At 36.8% G+C, this 24,862-nt stretch overlaps 1 protein-coding gene across 1 annotated transcript in view; it reads right to left on the minus strand.

Annotated features, from left to right (window-relative positions):
• Positions 1–499: 499 nt before the first annotated feature.
• Positions 500–24,862, minus strand: part of LOC150089117 (dynein axonemal heavy chain 10-like) — a 147,043-nt gene continuing 122,680 nt past the window's right edge. The window contains exons 7-8 of the mRNA XM_090387982.1: positions 20,194–20,395; positions 500–642 (exon numbers count right to left, since the gene is read on the minus strand). Of these exons, the coding sequence (XP_090244108.1) occupies positions 500–642; positions 20,194–20,395 (345 nt within the window). The remainder of the gene's footprint in view (positions 643–20,193; positions 20,396–24,862) is intronic.

A 24,862-nucleotide genomic window follows, 5' to 3' on the forward strand; every position in this document is an offset into this window, starting at 1 on the left:
TTTAATGAAATGGTTGTATACCTCAATTTGTAAGTTCTCAACCTGTATTTATCGGAGAACTTAATAATTTAGAACTGCATATGATTGTTGTTTTTGTTATTTTGGTTTTTAGGAGCATTAGCAACTAAGGCCATATTGCTCTGGGGATATGAAGTGGTCATTCCCTGACCTTTCCGCATCCTCCGTATTTGGTGGTCACGGGCTTGAACCCCGGTCTAATCAAGAAGCGTGCTATGCACTGCCACTCCTTCCCACCTGGCTACGGAGGCACCTGAACTGATGTTCAGGTGCATATGTTGCATATGAATATGTGCTGCAACTGCAGCCACAAATAGATACAGATACAACAGATTCTACAGTGATACCCCTAACTGTTTTGACCAGTGGTCTATACACTGGTCAAAACAGTTAGGGGTATCAGATATGCACTTCTGCATATTCATAGTAAAATAACAGTGACGGTTAGATAAATCAAAACAGATTCTTGAAACAACAGAAACTAACAGCGAACCTGTAGTGCCACGTTTAATGCCAATTCTGGAATTTTGAAACCAAGTCGTTCTAAATTTCGAGCCTCTAGTATAATTTCCTGGAGAGCTGAAGGAAAATTTACTGCATAATGCATGCCTTGCAACAGATAGTCTGGAAATAAAGTAAAGAGAATTATAATAAAGTAAAAAAAAAGAAAATGACTAACAAGAAATTATACTGTATATAATTAATTATTAATATTTATTTTATTATTAATTAATTAATTAATTAATTAATTAATAAAGTATTAATTATTTTTTGTTAATATTAACATTCAATTTGTTAATATTAAAACTGGACTAAAAATATAAAAAATATATATATGCAGTGGTTATGCAAGCAGGATTCTAACTGAACATTTTTTACACTACACTGCACTAAATTTAAGGAATATTTTGAAAAATGCACTTAAGAATATATATAATGCTTGCTGAAACTAAGTTGTCTCTCTGCAGCTAGCACTTTAGTGTAGTGCATAATGTGTAAATTAAAATTCTTTCATATAAAATAGAATAAAATTATATAAAGGATTTTATCGGCCAGAACCTAATCTCAACAGGTAGCACAGGGCATCAGTGAATAGGAAAAAAAAAGACACAGCATTTCAATAAGCCTTAAATTCCACCCACATGAGGTAAAGAAGGAAGTACTCAGAGAAATGCTCACTACACAAAGAACAAAAAATAAAGAAAGCATTCAAACAAGTGGGTTGACTATTGATGATCATGCTCAGGTAGCCATAAATTGAATGGGTATTTTGCATCTACATTCACACAAGAGAAGTTATTCAATAAGGGGAGTGCCAGAAGTTTATCAAACTCTAACAGATAGATAAGTGATTTTGTAATAACTGAGAGCAAAGTGGAGGAGAAATTGTTGAAGTTAAACATAAAAAAGGCACCTGGGGTGGACGGGATCTATCCAGTTATATTAAAGGAGACAGCAAAGGAAATAAGCAAACCCTTAGCCATAATTATGAGAGTTTCCTTGGACTCAGGGGAGGTCCCCATTGACTGGAGGTGTGCAAATGTATCACAAATTCAAAAAGGGGGTTCAAAAGGTGACACAGGTAACTATAGACCTGTTAGTTTAACTTGTGTTCCTAGGAAAATAATGGAATCACTGGTTAAAGATGCACTGCAGGATCATCTAGACAAGACTGCAGTAATAGTTAAGACAGCATGGGTTTGTTAAAGGGAGGTCTTGTCTGACCAATTTGATTGGATACTGTGATGTGGTCACAAAGAAACTGAATGCCAAAAATAATTTTGATATCATATACTTGTATTTCAGGAAAGCTTTTGATACTGTTGCACATGAAAGACTACTGTACAAATTGGAGAGGTATGGCATTAAGGGTGTTTCTACAACGGATAAAGGGATGGTTGAGTGAGAGACGACAGAGAGTGGAAATCAGTGGACACTGCTCTTCATGGACAAATGTTATTAGTGGTATTCCCAGGGTTCGGTGTTGGACCCATTGTTGTTTTGTATATTTATCAATGATATTGATGAAGGTATATCAGGTTTAATGTCCAAGTTTGCAGATGATACAAAGGTTAGCAGGGTTGTTAACGACAGTAAAGATAGTATGCTCTCCAACTGGATCTAGATAAGTTGGGCAAATGGGCTGAGAAGTGGCAACTGAAGTTTAAAATTGACAAATGCAAAGTACTGCATATGGGTAGCAATAACCAAAGAGAAACATACCAATTGTGTGGTACTACACTCAGGGAAGTGGAAAAGACCTGGGAGTAATTGTGCAGTCAAATCTGAAGTTTGCTGAGCAGTGCAGATGGGTTGCCAGGGCAGGTCATGGAGTCTTGTCAATGATATATAGGAATTTTGCTAGCAGGGACAGGGAAGTGATTATCCCGTTATACAAGGCAATGGTCAGGCCATACCTAGAGTACTGTGTACAGGTCTGGAGGCCTCATTTTAGGAAGGATGTAGCCTTGCTAGAATGAGTACAAAGAAGGGCAACAAGATTGGTGAGGGGAACAAAGGGGTGCTCTTACCAAGAGAGGCTTAAGTTCTGCAAATTGCTGCACCTGGAGAGTAGGCACCTGCGAGGTGATCTGATTGAAGTGTATAAGGCCTTGAATGGGTTGAGCAGGCAGAATGATGATGGGATTCTTCCTCTTGCTCAGATTAAGAACATGAGGGGGCACACATTCAAATTGAGGAAAGACATTTGTAGAACAGATGTGCGGAAATTTGCCTTTAGCCAGGTGGGTAGTTGATTGGTGGAACAGACTTCCATCTTTTGTTGTGGAAGTTGATAGCCTAAATAAATTTAAGGCTAAGCTGGACAGGCAATTTGGAATGAATAGAGGGGTTTTTTTTTTTTTTTGGCTGATGCTGCATAAGTTTCCTTTCTTGCATCGTATGCCTCTGCTAATGCTAATGCTAAAATCTTTAAATACCCAGAGACAGCACCTTCTTGATGTAAACTTCAATTAGAATGTTGTAAGAAAAATTCATCACACACCAGACTATTTTGGAAAATAAAGAAACCTATAACACTCTTTCAACACATAATAAAAAGCTGTGAAACCTGGATATTACATTGAAATTAAGCTGTTCTAAATCCTGTTCTAAATTAAAAATTAGAACAGGAAATAATACTTAAATTTGAAAAATATATATAAATAAATAAACCTACCCTACATGCTGCAGAACCTGAATCTTAAATTGGACCTGGCTAAAAAAACTTAGAACTATTAATAATTCCATAAACTGAAAAAAATAATTGCACTATGCTAGAGGCAAAGGGAAGGTTGGCCAGAGAATAGCCTTAAAAATTATCTCTTTATAAGAATTATTAATATTTATAATTAACCACTCTTTTACCATGTGGAGTTTTTAATTTATATTTTATTAAGCAATGCCTAAATTAATATATACAATAGCGTGACGTTTCAGGTATCTTGCCGATACCCAAAACGTCACACTATTGTATATATTAATTTAGGCTATGCTTAATAAAATATATATATTAAAAACTCCACGTAGTAAAAGAGTGGTTAATTAACATATTAATAAGTCTTAATGGATAACAACCACGTAATGTCCTTACCTAACTATATCTCTTTACAGTTATTTATCTCTTTATCAGTTTCATTTTATAACTTCATTATCATATAAAAAAATAACCTTATAATTACATTTATTTTTAAATATAATTGACAAAAACATTTATAACTTATTCCATTGCATTATCAAATTCTGGAAACCCACTGCATAAAGACATTGGGCTGGTTACAGTTGTAACCAAACATTTTTAACCTCAGCATCCTCATACATCAGACATGAGTTGAAAGGTGAATCCACTAATTTCAACTCATATCCAAATGTGAATCAATGCAATGGAATCATCCAGATTAATTTCCATCAAAGAAGTTTTAAGTGCTGTGCCAATCATGGTGATTATTTTCTGGGACTGTTCTTCTTGAACATTTTTAAAAGCCCAGAGATTCTGTGATGAAACTCGTTTCACAAGCAGGGAAATGAAAGTCATTATCCCTTTGTATAAGAGTGCCACCATATCTGGAATACTGTATTTAGTTGTGAAGGCCATTGTTGAACCTAAAAAAGTACATCTTTTGCATTAGAATCAGTAGAGGCATATGATGCAAGAAAACAAACTTATATAGCATCAGCCAAAAAAAAAAAAAAATTCCCATTTCACCCATCCATTCGCTCCAAAAGTCTGTCCAGTTCTTTCAATTTATTTAAGCCATCAACTTCCACAATGACAGATGGATGTTTGTTCCAGCAATCAACCACCCGCTGGCTAAAGGCGAATTTCCACACATCTATTCTACAACCATCTTTCCTCATTTTGAATTTATGACCCCTCAGGCATGTAATCTGAGCAAGACAAAGAATCATATCAGCATACACATCAACCAGATCACCTCGCAGGTGCCTAGTCTCCAGATGCTACAATTGCAAAACTTGTCTTGGTAAGAACAACCCTTTGTTCTCATGACCAATCTCATTGCCCTTCTCTGTACTCACTCTAGCAAGTCTACATCCTTCGTAAAATGTGGCTTCCAGACACGTATGTAGTACTCAAGATGTGGCCTGACAATTGTCTTATACAAAGGGATAATCACCTCCTTATGCCAGCAAGCAAATTTCCTGTATATTATTGACCCCTCGCAGCTGCCTATATGCACTGCTCTGAAAACTTCATAATTGACTGCACAATTACCCCCCCAGGGCTTTGTCGTTCTTCATTAACCTGAGTATAATACTGCACAGTTGGTACATTACTCTGGGGGTTACATCTACCCATGTGCAGTACTTAGCATTTGTCAATGTTAAACTTCAGTTGCCACCTCTGAGCCAATCTGCACATATTTTCTAGAAACTGTTGCGGTAGTATACTGTCATTAACAATGCTGCCAACCTTCATATCATCTGCAAACTTAAACATTAAGCCTAATATACTGATAAATATAGCAACAATGGGCCCAACACCAAAGACTGGAGGATTCCAATAATAACATTAAACCACGAAGAGCAGTGTCTATTGATTACCACTCTCTGTCATCTCCCACTCAACCATCCCTTTATTCATAGCAGCAAATTGCCCTTCATGCCATACTGCTCCAATTCTACAGCAGTCTTCCATTTGCAACAGTATCAAAAACTTTCCTGAAACCCAAGTATATGATATCAGAATTATTTTTGCATCCAGTTGCTTTGTGACCACATCATAGTGTCCAATCAAATTGGTCAGAGAAGACTTTCCCCCTGACAAACCCATGCCGTGTCTGAATTATTACAGCTGTCGTGTCAATATGATCATCCTGCAATGCTTCTTTAACCAGTGACTCCTTATTTTCTCTGGAACAGAAGTCAAACTAACAGATGTGTAATTACTTGTGTCACCCTTTTATCCCCCTTTGTGAACTGGGGATATATTTGCACATCTGTAGTCTGTGGAGAATATTATCTTCAGATGGGCTATGGTAAAAAATACCTAATGAAATTCTTAAATACAAAAATAGCTGACTTTGAGAATATAAAACATAAAATGCACTAAGATAGCATTCAGTACAAGTCATAAAATTTTAATGGAATGCCAAAGTTTGATTACAGGCTAATATCAATGAACAAACAAGGTTAATTTGTTCAGTCTTCTTGCATTTTCCCTATTGATCTTGCAATGAAAATTGTATAAATGTTGTTTCCTTGTCATTTTCAATGTGCTTATGTGACAAATTAACATTGTTAAGAGAAAAAATTGAAAGAGAATCCATTTTCAATTTATTAGTATTTTTATATTGTTAGTTTTTTCATGTTTGAAATTTAAGTAATTTCATGTAGTTATTTATATTTCTCATATTTCTGCCAGAGGTTTATGGTTTTATTTATTATTTTTTCTTAGTGGTTATCTGAAAAAAAAAGTTACTGGAACCTGCAATATTGTATTACTGCATATGGGATGATGGTTGAAAACAGAGAAGATATCCGTTGACATACAACCAGTTCTAGTTGATGGCAATTTTCAAGAAATATATATAAAGGGATCTTATTTCCAAGAACAAAGTAAAAAGAATAAATTAAGAAGAAAAGTTAATTTAGTGAGTTAGCAGCTGAACTCTGAATGGACGTTAACTAGTTGATGCACATGTTTTTTCAGATGCAAAAATACCTCTGCTTTGCATCTGAATTTCAGATGCCAATTCAGAAGAACAGCACCAGCAAAAATATCTTAGAAATAGCATGCAGAAAAAATTGAATATCCAGACTCTGTTACAAATTATGGAAGGGTAGATTTGGGATTTATACAGAGTCTGAATCTTTTCCAAAGAAAAAAAAATTATGAAAGAAAAAGAGAAACCCTAGTTTCTTTGATACAGAATAAGCAATATTTGTGATATACTAAAAGTCAGTGTTATCCCCAATAAAAATAGAGAATTTCAGATTTCTAGACAAGATTATGTTTCTTCTTATTGTTTGTCACACATCTTTGTTGTTTTCTGTGTTGTCAGAAGTACAGATTTCTAGCAATACAGAAAAAAAAAAACATTCTTCTTCTTCTGCTTAGCATTAAGCCTAAGCTACTCATTATTTTCAAGCTAAAACAATTTGCACTATGTTAGCATACAAACATTTTCCAATAACCCATGTTATATTTCACCTTTGCAGCTCTCCACCATTTTTTTTTTGTACCATTATTTCCACAGTAACTATTAGCTATCACATAGGCCTTCTCTACCACCAAATCAGAGCTGCTATGAAAATTTCATCTTTTTCAAACTAATGCATAAATTTCAAGTGGCTTTCAGAATTTCAATAAGTTAGCATTAGCATTAGTAGAGGCCAGGGATGCCAGATGTCCCGCAATTCGCAGGACAGTCCCGCAGGTAAAAAATTAACAGATTTTGACTGTAAAATAATAAAATAATGCCATAAAAAGTGATGGATGCTGTTATGAAATGTATTTCTTTCCTAATATGTATGAATTTCGGAGATTGGCGGGTGAGTTGCATGCTAATGGTCACGGGACATGTTAGATGTCAGGGAATCCCCTTGAGCCGCTCGGGGATTTTTAAACGTAAGCGTCTGCGTAAATAGTGCGATCAACGATGTCAGTGCTGTCTAGTGCATCTGGTGGTCTAAGCTAGGTGTATCTCGAGTGTGTGTTTATCTTTCATTATAAAAAGAATAAAAACTATTTTGACATCTGTCTAATCAGTTCAGCTGTTGTAGGAATTGTTACCTATATAAGGTAATAATTCCTACAACATTTCATTTAATTTTTGTTTGAATTTGTCTTATTAAATTAAAAATTAAAATTTTTAGTCTAATGACGAGTGCTTGGCGTAAAGATAGAAATAGGTTGATTCTAAAAAATTTGGAGGCCGAGTTGATGATAAAACAGAATTTTGGAATGAATTGTTCGGAATTCCAATTTTTTTTAAAAAATCAAGGTTTAGTCATTTTTAATGAAGTGAAATCAAGTGATAAATACTGAATAATTTTTAGGATTATAGTATAAATAAAAATTTAACTCAATTATTTTTGTTGTTTTTTTATTAGATACATTTTTAAAGGGCCAAAATGAAGTTTAGAAATTAAAAACGATATGTCAAAATCGTTAATTGTGAAAAAATTTTCTTGAGAAAAATTGCCGCATTTTTTTAAAATTTTTGTCCCGCGAGACCTAATTTGAAATCTGGCAACCCTGGTAGAGGCATATGATTCAAGAAAGCAAGCAAGCAAGCTTATACAGCATCAGCCAAAAAAAAAAAAAAAAAAAAAAACTTCCCATTTCACCCATCCATTCACTCCAAATGTTTGTCTAATTTCTTGGTATCTACTCAGGAAATCTGACCAACTATGATATTATCCTTATGCTCATTACTTTGTAGATTGCATGCATACAGTCTATGAAGTAATTGTGTTAGTTTTGTATCTTTCTTCCCCTCAGTATTTTTTTTTTGTACTCTATAAAATATAAACCTCAATAGAATGCTATGGCAGAGTATAAGTATATTTTACAGTTTTTTTAGGTGTCTTTGCATATATACATATGCTAAGTCCCTACTGCCTTCACCATGTCCATCTGTCTGCATGTACCGTGTCCATCTGTCTGCTCGGTACCACACGAGCCCTACTGACCTGTGTCCAGGTCAGTAGGGCTCGTGCAGTACTGAGAAGCTAGCTGTGAGTATGTGCTGACTGGTAGTTGTGAACTGTCCAGAAGACATCAGTTTGTGGTGGACCGAGGTCTTTAAGTGCGTGCCCTCGAGCCTAATAAGGGTACCAAAAAGGGAAGTGCACTGCCCAACTCCAGCTCAATGGTGAATTGAATAAAGGGCAACAGAGTTGAGGTGCTGCAAAAGTCGGTCTCCTGACCAGTGGGGAATGATGACAAGCACATTGTCAACGTAGTGGCACACCAAAAGGCCATAGGATCTGATAAACCTACAAATGCACAATCTTCCAGTTCTTCCATAGCGAGTATGCGTAGGTAGCACAGTGGTATCATCACCATCCTCCCCACACTGGGTGGAAAAGGTCCGGGTTCAAATCCAGTCGATGATGCGAGGAACTTTAATGGGCTTTTTTCACTCTGTGGCTGAGTTAGTCAGTCTCGGGCTTAGATAGCAAGGTTTTTTCCCCCCAGAAATTGAGTTGTTTTCATCCAGCAAAACAGGCAAATCGACTAGAGAACACACACAATTTACAGACAAAATATATATATGGGTAAATGTAATCATTTATGGGTGACCCTACTATTATAATTTTTTATTTTTATTTTTTCTTCAATAGTAATGTTTGCTGTGACTAAGCTGACGGGTGCACCCATGGCTGTACCATGAATTTGATGGTAAAGGGATTCACCATACATAACAACGCTGGTCAGGTACAACCTGAGGGTTATTACATTATCATAAATGTCATTGGCAGATAGTGAAGTTCTGCTGTCCAGGGTTTGATCACTGTCGAGGAGTTGTTTGGTGCATGTGATGGCCAGTTGGGCGGAAACTGACGTGAACAGTGATACCACATCAAACGAGGACATAACCTGATCTTCTGAAATGGTTGGGCCAGAAACCAGGAGTAGGAACTTTCCACTGTTAGAAATCGTGTGAACGGTCTTGGTGAAGGCAGAATAGCAACAAACTCATACGTCGGCAAGCCACAACAGGAGACGATAGGGGACACCTTGCTTGTGGACCTTCAATAAGCCATAAAACTGGGAAATCTGGCATCCAGAAGCATGTAGATGCCAACATATGGATTCAGAGATCTTGCCAGACTTGAACCAACTGTAGACCAGGCCACTGACTTTGGCCTCTCACCGCTCTAGGATCTTCACAGGTTGTTGTTGTTTGGTTTTTAGGAGCATTAGCAACTAAGGCCATATTGCTCCAGGATATGCGGTGGTCATTCCTTAACCTTTCCGCATCCTCCGTATTTGGTGGTGACGGGCTCGAACCCCGGTCTAATCAAGAAGCGTGTGCTACGCACTGCTGCTCCTTCCCACCTGGCTACGGAGGCGCCTGATCTTCACAGGAGAGTCGAGTATGGATTCATAAACGGAGCTGTCCTGTAAAAGAAATAGGGCTTTCATTTGGTAGTCTGAATGATTCAGAACAACAGTTTGGCATCCCTTATCCACTAGTAAAATAACAATGGAATCATCTTGCATCAATGAGTTGAGGGTGGAGATCTAGCACTGATTAAGATTTGAGCTAACTGAATGGGCACGCTGTAGGATTGCTGCAATTTTCAGGTAAATCGCATTGGCAGTCTCTTCTGGTAAATGTGTCAATGATGCCTCAATACCCAATAGTGAGTTCTGTGACTGGGGGGGCGCCTCCATAGCCAGTTGGGCAGGAGCAGCAGTGTGTAGCACACGCTTCTTGATTAGACCGGGGTTCGAGCCTGTCACCACCAAATACGGAGGATGCGGAAAGGTCAGGGAATGACCACCGCATATCCCCAGAGCAATATGGCCTTAGTTGCTAATGCTCCTAAAAACCAAATAACAAACAAACAAACAGTGACTGGGGGACCGCAGGGGAGAATGGCAAATTTCATCCCTAGAGTGAGTAAGTCTAACTGTTCATCAAACAAGCTTTTGTCACTCAAGTTCAACACAAACTGAGAGCAGTTCACGGTAGGGGCTCTTTGTAGGTGACCGGTGTTACGGGTCTCCCGAATTAAATTGTTGAACTTACTTTACTGTCGAGAACGATATTGGTTGGACTCCCAGACTGCTTGGTAACATAAGGTGCAGACAACATTGAAATATATACAGAGGAGAGGACCAGGCTCCTGAGTTCGAGTATGAGGATGGCTTTGCTGGTGGAAGCTCCCCGTAAGTCCTGGTGAAGACAGTTCTTTCAATTAACTGGCTAGATATTAGCAAATTTCAATGGAGAAGCAAAAATTGATGGAGTGAGAGAGGAAGACAAAAAGGTGACACAAAACAAGGAATTAACTCTGGAGCATAAGTTTTAAGAACAAGTGTAGAAATGCCACTAGAAATATGGATTTTTGTAATCCAGAATTCTAATCGCTTTCTGTGGAAGAACCAAGGAAGATGTTGTATAGAATGTGTTAAGCATTTATAAAAATCACCAATGCAAAATTTAGAGGAAAAGTTATATGCAAATAAGCCAGACAATGGAATAAAAAGAGACAAAACTTGCAGCAAATGGTCTCTGCAAAAGACCAGAAGGATGAACCATAAATTAAACAAAGAAGCAAGTTTCCTACTCTTGAACTTTTCAAAATGAAACTGTCAATTTTGGTACAAGTTAATTATGATATGCTTTATTCTTAACCTGAACAGTCTTAGCACATTTTTTTTTGAAAAACTATGATCAAGATAGAGGATAAGAGTTTAGCGTGGCAACAAAGGATTTCATTCCTACAAGAATAATTTTGCTGATGTGACCTGAGAGAGTATTGGATCTTAGATTTTTAAACTTTAGTATAACAAGGAAAAAAGATTACACATTCTTGTAATGCAAAATAATATGAGAATCAGAATGGCCATGGGACAGAAATCCCATTAGAGAAGAAACCATCACCAATCATCATCTTAGGAAACAAGGACAGCTAAAATAAATACATACTTCAGTGTATAATATACAGAAGTCTTTATTGCAATAATAATAAACAAGAACAACAACAATAATAATAATAATAATATAGTACAAATTGATACATTGCAATATTGTCCTTAATGGTCACCAGACTAGGGGCTAACAGTGATAATACAGTATGTAAGAGAAATTGACTGATAAATCAAACATTAAGAAATACATATATGGAAGCATAAAATGAAGTACAGCTCAAAGTACTGCATACAACACAAATATACAGAGAAAATATAGGTGGAAACAAATAATTTTATATTGCAATACAGAACAACTAACTTCTTTGCTCTGAGGAAGTAGTAAGTTCATCATTACTCATCATAATAATGAATAACTTAGTAAGCCACCTTCATATCAGATGGTATTGTTGGCTTGTGGCATTATGGTGAGCTTTGAGGAGAAGAATCAGGGACAGGGAAATACAACTGAAGGATGAGACATCTAAAGGATATATGGCATTCCGTCACAAGTAAACTTGTTACAGTCAGTATCCAATGACTGGGCACATGACTGCAGCCATGTGCCCAGTAAAGATGGCTGAGATGTGGGCAAAGAGTTGGAGTTGCTCTGAGAGAAGGCTGAGGGACTCTCTAAGAGCACAAGTCCCAGAATGATGGTAGTGAAATCTTGCCGATGATCACTTTAACAGTCGTGGTAAGGTGTTTAAGGTTTCACCTTAATCAGTGTGGGGAGCCATTTCAGTTGTCCTTAACTGTGGAGGAAGTATATCTAGGAAATAAACTCATACACCAACCATTGAACAAAATTTACTGTAACTAAAATTTTTACAAATAGTATAAAAATGTAATATAAAACAAATTATTTACAATAAACTAATGATTGTATATTGCGGAATACTAAAAAACTGTAATAAAAGATCGTTTACAATAAAATGAGCTAAAATATAAAATTAAAAGCGCTAAAAACCTGGAGCTTTCAAGAGCGTCAGCTCTCTTCTTCAACAGTAATATGACTTTCTGCAACATCTCCTTAAATAGCAGGTTCACGGTACCTCCCCACGTGGTATTTCTCCACGTGGTTCAATTGGCACGAGGGTTTACGGATTGGTTCATCCAGTAAGAATACCATGAATAGAGATAGAGGCATGCGTATTCATTCTATTTTTGAAACAATTGTATTAAGTTCGGATGAACGATTTTCTTTGCCACGTACTCGAGACATTTCCGCTTCCGGTTCTGACCATGTGCCGATTGAACCACGTGGAGAAATACCACGTGTGGAGGTACCGTAAACCTGCTATTTAAGGAGATGTTGCAGAAAGTCATATTACTGTTGAAGAAGAGAGCTGACGCTCTTGAAAGCTCCAGGTTTTTAGCGCTTTTAATTTTTTATTTTAGCTCATTTTATTGTAAACGATCTTTTATTAGTTTTTTAGTATTCCGCAATATACAATCATTAGTTTATTGTAAATAATTTGTTTTATATTACATTTTTATACTATTTGTAAAAATTTTAGTTACAGTAAATTTTGTTCAATGGTCGGTGTATGAGTTTATTTCCTAGATATGAGTTTTCCCGACCTCAGAGGCCTCTTTCAGGATATTGTGGAGGAAGTATATGTTTGTTTATGGCCCATCTTAAGAGCAAAAAAGTGGCCTAATTGTGTTGGGGCAGCAGATGCCCATACCTCTGCAGCATATAAAAGCAGAGAGTATACCGTGGTTTTTATATTTTTTCTGGTAGTTGTAACTTCATTAACATACTGTAAATGCTGTTTGGCCATCCATCAGAGTCAAACTGCCTTGGGTGAGTGGCATGTCCATGTGGTTATTGAAGTAGAGTTTAGGGTCAAAAACAACCCAGATATACAATACTTCTATATAACATAAATAAGAGTACATCATAAATAAATACTTCTGTGTACTTCTCAAGGATCGTTAGAAACAAAAATATCAACAGAAAATCCACACATCCTACCTAGAACTCATAAGATGATTTTCTGCTGAGTTCTACTATATAAATGAACAAGTTGTAAGGTTGTCAGTAACAGCAAAGCCCACCATCTCTACGAGCTAAGTTCTCAAAAATTCAAGCCATCAGAGTTCTGACATTAAAATTCCTAAGGAAAATTACAAGATAAGGAAAGTTAGACTAGAGAAGGTTTAAGTTGAAATAAGTAAATCAAAAAGTTCTATATATATATATATATATAACTACACAAATATATTAGAATGAGAGTTAAACTAAAAAATTAAAAATAAAACAATGCCAGCAGTATGGCAAGACAAGAGCGAAAATAGTCAAAATTAAACCTAAATTAAATCAAACCAAGCAAGGAGGGAAGAGAGGACCTTTTTACCCTTGTACCTTTTTATTTTTATTATGAAAGATTCTGTTTCCAACTATTTTAAACGTTATTGAAATATATGTATAATTATATACAGTGAAACTTCTCCTAACGGACACCTCTCGTTAACGGACATCTCTCTACAACGGACATTTTCAAATTCCCCAACTCACCTCCATTGGTTTTAACGTGTTTTCAGCTTCTGTCTAGCAGACATTCTCTGTAATGGATGCGGACAGGCAATCTGCACTGTTTCGTTTAGATTAGCACTTAATTTGATCTCCCCATAACGGACAGCGGGCGAGCTCACGGCCCTTTTTCTAGGAACGTTTCTTCCACGTATTGCCTCAATCGTGTGTTTATTTTCTATTTCCGATTCTCTGAATTTTATCAAGGTTTACATCGCGGTTCTAAATCCTTTTTCAAGAATTTTAAGGCACGTGTAAAACTTCTGATGAATTCGGTGTGTGCAGTGGGGGGGATATGGTCGGCCTTTCGTCTTTTCAGTTTCAGTTTTCAGTTTTGTTCAGTGTCGTGTGAAGTGCACAATGTCTTCTCGTAAACATTTAACTTTAAAAGATAAAGTTGAACTCATTAATGCGTATGATCGGCAAAAAAATAGTGTTTGCAATCTCGCTGCAAAATTCAAAATCGGGAAGACGCAGGTAAGCGACATCCTAAAGAAAAAAAATTAACTGCTCAAACAATTTTGGCAACACGGAAATGATCAGGTTCAAAAATCATTCCCGAAAACTGCTGGACTTCAAATTGACAATGTTACGTATGGGTGGTTTTGTCCTGCACGTGCTAAAAAAATTCCCATTAATGGGCCTATTATTAGGGAAAAGGCTTTGGAGGTTGCGAAATCTATGGGAGTAAATGAGTTCAAAGCTTCTGTGGGATGGCTAGACAAGTTCAAAACTCGGCATAAAATTCCTTGGAAAACCGTAAGTGGTGAAGGTGGATCTGTTGATACTGGGGTTGTAACAGAATGGACCGTCAAATTGGAAGATTTATGTCGTGATTTTGAAGCTAAGGATATTTACAACTGTGACGAAACAAGGTTGTTTTTTAAAGCTCTTCCTGAAAAAAACAATGAGTCTAAAAAACGAAAAGTGCCAGGGCGGAAAAATTTCTAAGTAACGCTTGACTGTACTATTGTGTACAAATATGCTGGGAGAATTTGAACAACCTCTTGTTATAGGAAAACCACAGAATCCTCGTTGTTTCAAGGGCATAAAGTTGAATCTTTTGAATGTTGACTGGAAGTCTAATAAAAAGCGTGGATGACACGAGATATCATCAGTGAATGGATAAGTCACTTTAACCAAAACATGATTCGTCATATTTACCATTTACATATTTACATATTTACAACATATTTACCATATCCAGGACATAATGTAATAGTTGTCAAAATAATATGTGGTGCCCCCTATGTGATGGATACCGTAAAAATAAATATAAATAAATAATTAATCAATTAGCCAATCAAATCTAAGTTAACGCAAAGAGAAACATGCAGATAGTAAGAAGAAAAACTAAAAGAGTAGGAATAATAGAATTTGAACTCCAAAAATACGAAAAATAGTGGTATAGATAAGAAATAGTTTCTCCTACATCCTCGGATTGCCCTAATAATTTCAAAGAAATAAAAATAAAGAGTGAAGGACAGCTTAAAGACATTACAAGATATAAGTTGTATCTTGTAATTAATTAATTATTTATTTATATTTATTTTTACCGTATCCGTCACATAGGGGGCACCATATATTATTTTGACGACTATTAAATTATGTCCTGGATATGGTAAATATGTAGTATGTATTATATATTTAATCTTATTTTAATCATTAAATTACGTTCTCTGTCGGGTCAACGATGATTAATATATGCTTACATTTATAATTTACCTATATTTTCTTACTTTTCATTCTAAAATTTCTTAACTTTTTAATTACTATATTTGATTTCTATTCGGCCTATATTGGTTTATATTTGGTTTAGATTTAAATTACTTAGCATATATTGATCATTACCGGAAACAGAGAACTTCTTGTCGTTTTTTGCCTTCAGTCTGGGTGGTTGGCCCCAGTTAAAGTCATCTGGATTGTGGGTAAAAAGCGATACTTTTTTTTTTTTTTTTTGCGTTTTCTTAAATCCCTGAATGTATTAATTGATTGATTTACTTTTTCTATTATTTTCTATTATCTTTAATATTTTATAGACATTATGGGTGTAATGCATGATTGCTCTGCAACTGCATTGACCCATAAATATTAGTTACAGTTACAGTCGTTATAATTATTAACTTTCTTTTTTATCACTAATAAGAGTGGTAATAAGAGAAATATATGATGGAATATAGACCTGGGTTACTACTATGTACAGTAGAAGGCACCCAACAACTATAAATAAATAAATGATAGTAGGTGGAGAGAACAGCAGGTAGTGTAATCAACCAACGGGTTAGGTAACATAGAAAGGCAGTCATAAAATAACACAATAAAATAACATCTATACTTCAGATGATTTCAACATCGTTAACGAAGGCCAGCCATCAAAACCAATCAAAATGCAGCAAAAAGTAATGCCTCTGTTTATAACATGAAATATATGTAGCACATGGTAAAAAGATACCAGGCTTTTAGTTTATTGCTGATGTTCTCAAGTCATGTTAATCGTAATGCTAATGTATATATCTTTCCTTATTATCTATCATTTCTCCTCCTCTGACCTGACAGAGGTGGAGAAATGATAGATAAATAAAGAATATAGGTAGTAAAGCATTACTAAAAATTACTGAAAGTTGAAATCACAAGTGGAGAAGACAGTCAGGAATCATACTTACTGATTTCGCAAGCCGGAGAAGTGGGGATAGTCGTCCGGTGTGCTGCAGTGAGGGAAAGAATGCTACGTGCATGTTTCAATGACTATATGGTATGTGTGTAGAAGTGACCTCAGGCATTGGAAAGCAGTAAAACGTATGGGATTGATGGGGGATTAAACACAATGAGGCCACGTGTTCCAGGATAAGGGAGAAGGCATAACGTACAAAATAGTGTGAAAAAGATGCTGAATTTTGCATGAGGCGAAGTCAGTATGGATAGCAGCAAAATAGCATCTTGATATTGCTTTCGAAACCTAATCGTGCACAAGAAATAAAAGATAGGGATTCAGAACAGTATAAAGTAGTGTGAAGGTGAGAGGGATTAGTAGTGCTCGGGTAGTCCGGGGTCACTAGCCCGTTCCTGAAGTAGGACCCTGAACGTAATTTCTGGGACTGTCCCATGTGTTTAAGTCATAATAATGGTGGAGGTAGACCATTATATGAGAAAGAGAGGCATTACTTTTTGCTACATTTTGATTGCTGGCTTGGGGCGGGGGATTCAGACTATGGTCTGGAATGAGGTATGGAAATTGAAAAGAGGATATTCCAGATCTCCAAGTACCACCTTTAAACAGAATGAATCAAAAGCGAGTAATTAGGACAAATGAGTTCAGTGGCAGTTGACGAAATGAATAGTTGAGATTCTCTTAAAAAGTAAAGTATAAAAGATTGTAGATGGAATTGGACATAGCTAAGATTAGAACTTAGACCACACATACTCAAGAAATTAATATACAAGTTTTAATGATGTTTAATTATTCTCACAGAACAGTCTGTTCAAATAATTTGATTATTCATACAGAACTGTTGGAACACACTATTCCATTTGTCAGTTTGACTATTCATTAAGAACTGTTGCAAATGGAGTAAAAATTGGAAGGAAATGTGAAGTGTCAAAATTTTCTGCTATGAAGTGCAAACAAACAGAAAGGTATATTCAAATCCTTAAAATAGAATGGCCTTGGCACAGGCGGATTTAACAGCAGGCGCACCGGGCGCGTGCCCTGGTCCCCCAAGTTCTGAAGGGCCCACACAAAACCCCAATAAATTAGTTGAACATTTTAGTTCAAAACTTTGTGATTATTATTATGCTATTATTACAGTGAAACTTCTCTTTAACAGACAGCCATGGGGAACGAAAATGTGTCCGTTAGAGAGAAGTGTCTGCAAACAAGAAGTGTGAGGGAGAAAAAAAAAAAGAAAGAAAGAAAAATCGTTAAACGTTTAATGTAAAATTAAATTAAAATATATACAGATTTTGCACAATATTTTTGCAAATAATATACATACAATTGTGCTATGCATATTATGACTTTATCTTAAGAAAAATACATACAGTAATCACTTATTTTCTTCTGCACCTTCTTCCGGCTGATAATTTTGTTTTCAACATTTGTTTGGAGTGAAGAAACCATCGAAAGTCCTTCAGTATGTTCTTCAGCGGCGAAAAACATTTTTAAACGATTGATTTGTACGAGTGCTTCTTCTATTTTCATCGGTGGTTCGTCGTTAATATGTTCTTCGACAGAATGACCTCCTTCCATTTCTTCATCCTCATGAGGAACTTCTTGAAAAATATCGATGATAATGTCGTTGATATCTAGAGCACCATCTTCTGTAGTGAGGTTTGAGTCTATATCTTTGTAGCCAGGGTCACTTGTAGCGGAAGTATCGTACATTATCAATAGATGTTGAAGTTCTTGTTCTTCTTGGTGCTCCACATTGCTGTTCACAACTTCAATTTTTGCGTTTGAGAAGCCAGACTTTACAAAACAGTTCACGACAGTTTGTTTTCTAATTGCATTTACTGAAGAGGAAATCCATTGAATCGCATCTAGGATGCTGATTTTCTTTGCAAGGTCACTCGCACATGTTACATCGTTAATGTTTGCAATGAGATGTCTTAAAACACGTTTTCTGTAGTGAAGTTTAAAATTTTTTATTATCCCTTGATCCAAGGGCTGACACTCTGCAGATGTGTTTGGTGGCAGAAAAATGATTTGAATGTTGGACAATTCAATGTGCGGGTGAGATGCAGCCTTATCCATGAAAAGAATAATTTTTCTGTTTTGACGAATCATGTTTTGGTTCAAGTGACTTATCCATTCGCTCATGATATCTCGTGTCATCCACGCTTTTTTATTAGACTTCCAGTCAACATTCAAAAGATTCAACTTTATGCCCTTGAAACAACGAGGATTTTGTGGGTTTCCTATAACAAGAAGTTGTTCAAAGTCTCCCAGCATATTTGTACACAATAGTACAGTCAAGCGTTACTTAGAAATTTTTCCGCCCTGGCACTTTTCGTTTTTAAGACTCATTGTTTTTTCAGGAAGAGCTTTAAAAAAACAACCCTGTTTCGTCACAGTTGCAAATATCCTTAGCTTCAAAATCACGACATAAATCTTCCAATTTGACGGTCCATTCTGTTACAACCCCAGTATCAACAGATCCACCTTCACCACTTACGGTTTTCCAAGAAATTTTATGCCGAGTTTTGAACTTGTCTAGCCATCCCACAGAAGCTTTGACCTCATTTACTCCCATAGATTTCGCAACCTCCAAAGCCTTTTCCCTAATAATAGGCCCATTAATGGGAATTTTTTTAGCATGTGTGCGACAAATTTGAAGTCCAACAGTTTTCGGGAATGATTTTTGAACCTGATCATTTCCGTGTTGCCAAAATTGTTTGAGCAGTTCATTTTTTTTCTTTAGGATGTCGCTTACCTGCATCTTCCCGATTTTGAATTTTTCAGCGAGATTGCGAACACTATTTTTTTGCCGATCATACGATCATACGCATTAATGAGTTCGACTTTATCTTTTAAAGTTAAATGTTTACGAGGAGACATTGTGCACTTCACACGACACTGAACAAAACTGAAAACTGAAACTGAAAAGACGAAAGGCCGACCATATTCCCCCCCCCCCTGCACACACCGAATTCATCAGAAGTTTTACACGTGCCTTAAAATTCTTAGAACCGCAACGTAAACCTTGATAAAATTCAGAGAATTGGAAATAGAAAATAAACACACGATTGAGGCAATACGTGGAAGAAATGTTCCAAGAAAAAGGGCCGTGAGCTCGCCCGCTGTCCGTTATGGGGAGATCAAATTAAGTGCTAATCTAAACGAAACAGTGCAGATTGCCTGTCGCGTCCGTTACAGAGAATGTCTGCTAGACAGAAGCTGCAAACACGTTAAAACCAATGGAGGTGAGTTGGGGAATTTGAAAATGTCCGTTGTAGAGAGATGTCCGTTAGGAGAAGTTTCACTGTAATTATATTATACATATATTATATTCAAATTTTATTGGAAATAAAACATTAATAGTACATAATATTTTTTATTTATTTAAAAATTGATTAATGTGTATTTTTATTTTCCCTGTTTCTCTCTTTTTTTTTTTTTAAGGGACCCAATATTTTCTTCTGCGCCCGGGGCCTCAACCGACCTTAATCCGCTCCTGGGCCTTGGCAGTGCCTTCTGCATACACAGTACTTGGATTCCCTCCAGCCACTGTTTTGGAGTAGAAGGAGTAAGATTATTCACCAGAAAATTCCTGAAAAGACCCGACTCATGCCATGTCTTTTCAAGATAATAATGGGCAACTCACTCAGCAGGACTAGAAAGCATCACAGCAAAAGAGACTATGAGGTCAGAATTGCTCTGAAAGTTAATCATAGTTTTTTAGTACTATAGTTTTTTGACTCATTATGGAATTCTGGAGAAATCTGATTTGAACTTAACTTTTGGATATCAGAGTAAACCATCAGAAATGACCAAATTTTAAAATAAAGGCTCAAAATAATTTAAATGGCAAACCTTTCTGAAATAATGGATTCTTTTCTTCACAGAAATAATCACCTGCTTGCTTCTGAGTAACATAATTTGCATTGATGTCAGTCAAAAGATTCTTCTGAAGAAGGGATGGTATAATAGCAGTTACCCTATCCTGCCATACTTGATATTTTTTTTCTTCAAAGCTTTTCATCATTCTTCCTACTTTAAGGTACTGGTTACGTGCCTACAAATATATAAACATATTCAGTGTTATAATTTTATGCAGTGATAATTTTATTCTAGAATTCTGCTAAAATACAGTAACACATAAAAAATACATTGTTAAATAAATCCCCTACGGTTTATTAAATGATCTGTTAATCAAATTCACTCTTATTTCTTCACAAATTATGTATTTAAGTAAAATTAAATGCAACAAGGCATCATATCTTTAAGAGTATAATAATCTATATAGTATTGGTTTAAACACACCATAGACAACTCTTAAACAAAAAGTTCACAAACGATGCTCTTCACACTACTAATGTAGTGTGAAGAGCATCGTTTTATCTGTATCTCATATTGTGCTCTTCCTTCACAACGAGTTTCCATGTATTGCACTACCTCGAATAAGTAACGCTTCACTAAAATAGAAGACTATTGTTACTTATTCTCAGTGGGCACCACCACCTAGTGGTAGTGGTGCCCACTGAGAATAAGTAACAATAGTCTTCTATTTTAATGAAGCGTTACTTATTCGAGGATGAATAATGAAATTCCCTAATGAAACTTGTGGCAGAGAAGCAAAATGCATGGGATGCACATAAATTGTCAGGCAACACAGAAGCCTATGATAGATACAAGCTAGTCTGTAATCAAGTCACAAAGGAGGTTAGGCAAGCGAAGGCAGATTATGAAAAATCTTTTGCAAAGGATTCAGAGAAAAACAGCAAAGACTTCTCTACTTATATAAATTCTAAAAGGAAGGGGATGAATCAGATTAGTCCAACCGATATCAATGGTTTGACTGGTTGATCATTCTCAGATAGCTGCCGAACTATATGAGTATTTTGCATCTACATTCACACACGAGGAGTTATTCAAGGAGGAGAGGGCCAGACGTTTATCAAACACTAACAGGGAGTTAAATGATTCTGTAATAACTGAGGAGGAGAAATTGTTGAAGTTAAACATACAAAAGGCACTGGAGTAGATGAAATATATCCAGTTATATTAAAGGAGATGGCAAAGGAAGTAAGCCAACCCTTAGCTATAATTATGAGAGCATCCTGGAACTCGGGGGGAAGTGCCCATGGATTGGAGATGTGCAATTGTATCTTCAATTCACAAAGGGGGATCAGAGGGTGACATGAGTAATTACAGACCTGTTAGATTGACTTCTGTTCCACAGAAAATAATGGAGTTACTAGTTAAAGAAGCATTTCAGGATCATCTAGACAAGACAGCAGTAATAATTCAGACACAGCATGGGTTTGTCAAGGGGGAAGTCTTGTCTGACCAATTTCAATGGATACTACGATGTGGTCACAAAGGAACTGGATGCAAAAAAAAAATTTTGATATCATATACTTGGATTTCAGGAAAGCTTTTGATAATGTTGCACATGGAAGACTACTGTACAAACTGGAGCAGTACGTCATTAAGGGCAAGTAGCTACAATGGATAAAAGGATGGTTAAATTGGAGAAGACAGAGAGTGGTAATCAATGGGTACTGCTCTACGTGGACTAATGTTATTAGTGGTATGCCTCAGGGTTCGGTGTTGGGCCCATTGTTGTTTTGTATCAATGATATTGATGAAGGTATATCAAGCTTAATGTCAAAGTTTGCAGATGATACAAAGGTTGGCAGGGTTGTTAATAATCGTAATGACAGTAGGCTGCTGCAACAGGATCTGGAAAAGTTGGGTAGATGGGCTGAGAAGTGGCAACTAAAGTTTAACATTGACAAATACAAAGTACTGAATATGGGTAACTCCAGAGAAATGTACCAACTATGTGGTGCTACACTCAGGGTAGTAGAGAATGAAAGAGACCTGGGGGTAATTGTGCAGTCTGATATGAAGTTTTCTGAGCAGTGCAGACAAACTGCCAGAGTAGGTCATGGGGGGGGGGTCTTGTCAATGATATATAGAAATTTTGCGAGCAGGGATGATAGGGAGGTGACTTTCCCCTTGTATAAGGCAATGGTCAGACAACACCTTGGGTACTGCATACAGGTCTGGGAGCCTCATTTTAAGAAGAATGTAGATTTGCTAGAATGAGTACAAAGAACGGCAACAAGACTGGTGAAGGGAACAAAGGGGTGCTCTTATGAAAAAAGGCTTAAGTTCTGCAAATTGCAGTGTCTGGAGATTCGTCACCTGCGAGGCGATCTGATTGAGGTATATAAGGCCTTGAATGGCTTGTGCAGACTCATTGCTGATGGGCTTCTTCCTCTTGCTCATATTAGAATCTGAGGGGGGGGGGGCACAGATTCAAACTGAGGAAATACAATTGCAGAATAGGTGTCTGGAAGTTTGCCATTAGCCAGCGGGTAGTTGATTGCTGAAACAAACTTCCATCTGTTGTAGAAGTTGATAGCTTAAATTAATTCAAGGCAGAACTAGACAAACATCTGGAATGAATGGATCAGTGAAATGGGAAGAGGTTTTTTTTTTTTTTTTTCCCTTATTTATTTTTTTTTTTTACGTAAACCCAAAACACAAGAGGTATTAGAACCTATAGTGCTTAGTACCATGCTTGGGTTGGAGGTTGAGAAGACGAAAGAAGATATTTGTTGCCATTGGACTTGAACTTCTGTAGACTGTAATTTTCAGAAAATACAAATGAAGGAAGGTTGTTCCAGAAAACGGCAGTTGAATGAATAAACGAGGAAGATGAAAAGTTGGTTCTGTCAGTTTGAAGTTGGACAGTAAATGGATGTTGGCTGGTGGCGGCACATGTTCGGACTGTTTTGAAAGAGAGAGAGCGGGAATTACAGAATCCAATTCAGAAGAACAGTGCCCATGGAAGTATCTGTAGAAGAGGCATGCAGCAGAAAAAGTACGTCTATGAGAAAGCGAGTGGAGAGACTCTGTTAGAGATGAATCATTAATTAACCTAACTGCCCTCTTCTGAATGGAATCAAGAAGCCTGAGAGAGACGTTTTGGGGGCACCACCCCAGATGTGGGACCAATATTCCATGGCAGGGCGGATTTGCGATTTATACAGAGTGAGCAGCTGTTTGGAAGAAAAGTAACGCCGAGAGCGAAAGAGAAAACCAAGTTTTTTAGATGCAGAGGAAGCCATATTTGTAATGTGCTTGTGCCAAGAGAGATGAGAAGTCAGGGTAATCCCCAAAAGAGATATATCATTTTGCCTAGAAATCGGAGTGTCACCAAAGATAAGCATAGGAGCAGAAGAATCCTTTTTGCGAGATATAAGACAAGACTGAGTTTTAGACAGATTGAAATCAACTAAGTTGTCTTTGCCCCACTGGAGAATTACCTGAAGATCGGCATTTAAGGAATTGGTAGCAGATTTTCGAGAAGTTGAAAGTGATTGAGCAGGACAAGATTTCTCAAAATGGAAAGTGGAATGCAATGTGCTATCATCGACAAAACTATGGATAGGATTTCCAGTCAATGGAAGAAGGTCATTAATATACAAGAGGAAAAGAGTGGGGGAAAGAACTGAACATTGGGGGACACCGGCATTAGTGGAGAAGTTAGAAGACAGAGAGCCATCTACCATCACCCTCAGTGAGCGATCAGAGAGAAAACTGGATAACCAATTACTAAAAACAGTTGGCAAACCATAAGCTGGAAGCTTGTGTAGAAGACCTTTATGCCAAACACGATCGAAAGCCTTTGAGATGTGAAGAGCAACTACTTGTGTTTCACCGAACCTTTCCATTGAATTAGTCCATAAATGGGTAACATAAGCCAGAATATCACCAGTGGATCGACACTGATGGAATCCATACTGGCGATCATTGATCAGATGAAAGGTTTCTAGGTAGTTTAAAATTTGGCGGTTAATTGATTTCTCCATTACTTTAGAAAGAGTAGAAGTAATTGCAATGGTACGATAATTGGATGGGAGAGACTTGCCACCCTTTTTAGGAACTGGCTGGATATGAACAAATTTCCAAGCAGAAGGAAAAACACCTTTGGAATAAGAAAGTGAAAACAGGCAGAAAAGAACAGGAGTAAGTTCAGGAGCACAGGTTTTGAGAGCACGTGGAGAAATACCATCAGGACCTGGAGTTTTCTTATCATCAAGATTCGTCAAAATCCTTCTGATATCCTTTTGATGGAAGACCACAGGAGGCATTGAATGGAGTGTGTTTGGAATGGTGGGAGGTGTTTTTCCAAGATCATTAATACAGGTGTTGGAAGAAAAATGGGATGCTAGAGGGTCAGCTTTATCCTTGGCTGAAGTGACAACAGAACCAACTGGTTTTGACAGAGGTGGGAGCAGAGATGGGCAAAAGTTGCAGCCAATAGCTTTAGCAAGAGACCAGAATGTTTGGCTACCATTAGGGCAAGAAGCAAGTTTTCTACTCTTAGCCTGTTTAAACTCTAGTTTGGACTGATTACTAACTGCTTTACAATTGTTGCGAGCTTTGGTGTACGCAGAAAATGAAACTGAAGAATTAGAAACAAGCCAATTACAATATGCAACATTCTTCTCTTGAACAGCCTTAG

This window comes from Mastigoproctus giganteus, chromosome 2, assembly GCF_048544385.1.
Source record: "Mastigoproctus giganteus isolate SK-2022 chromosome 2, ASM4854438v1, whole genome shotgun sequence".
In the NCBI taxonomy this organism is placed as follows: domain Eukaryota; kingdom Metazoa; phylum Arthropoda; class Arachnida; order Uropygi; family Thelyphonidae; genus Mastigoproctus; species Mastigoproctus giganteus.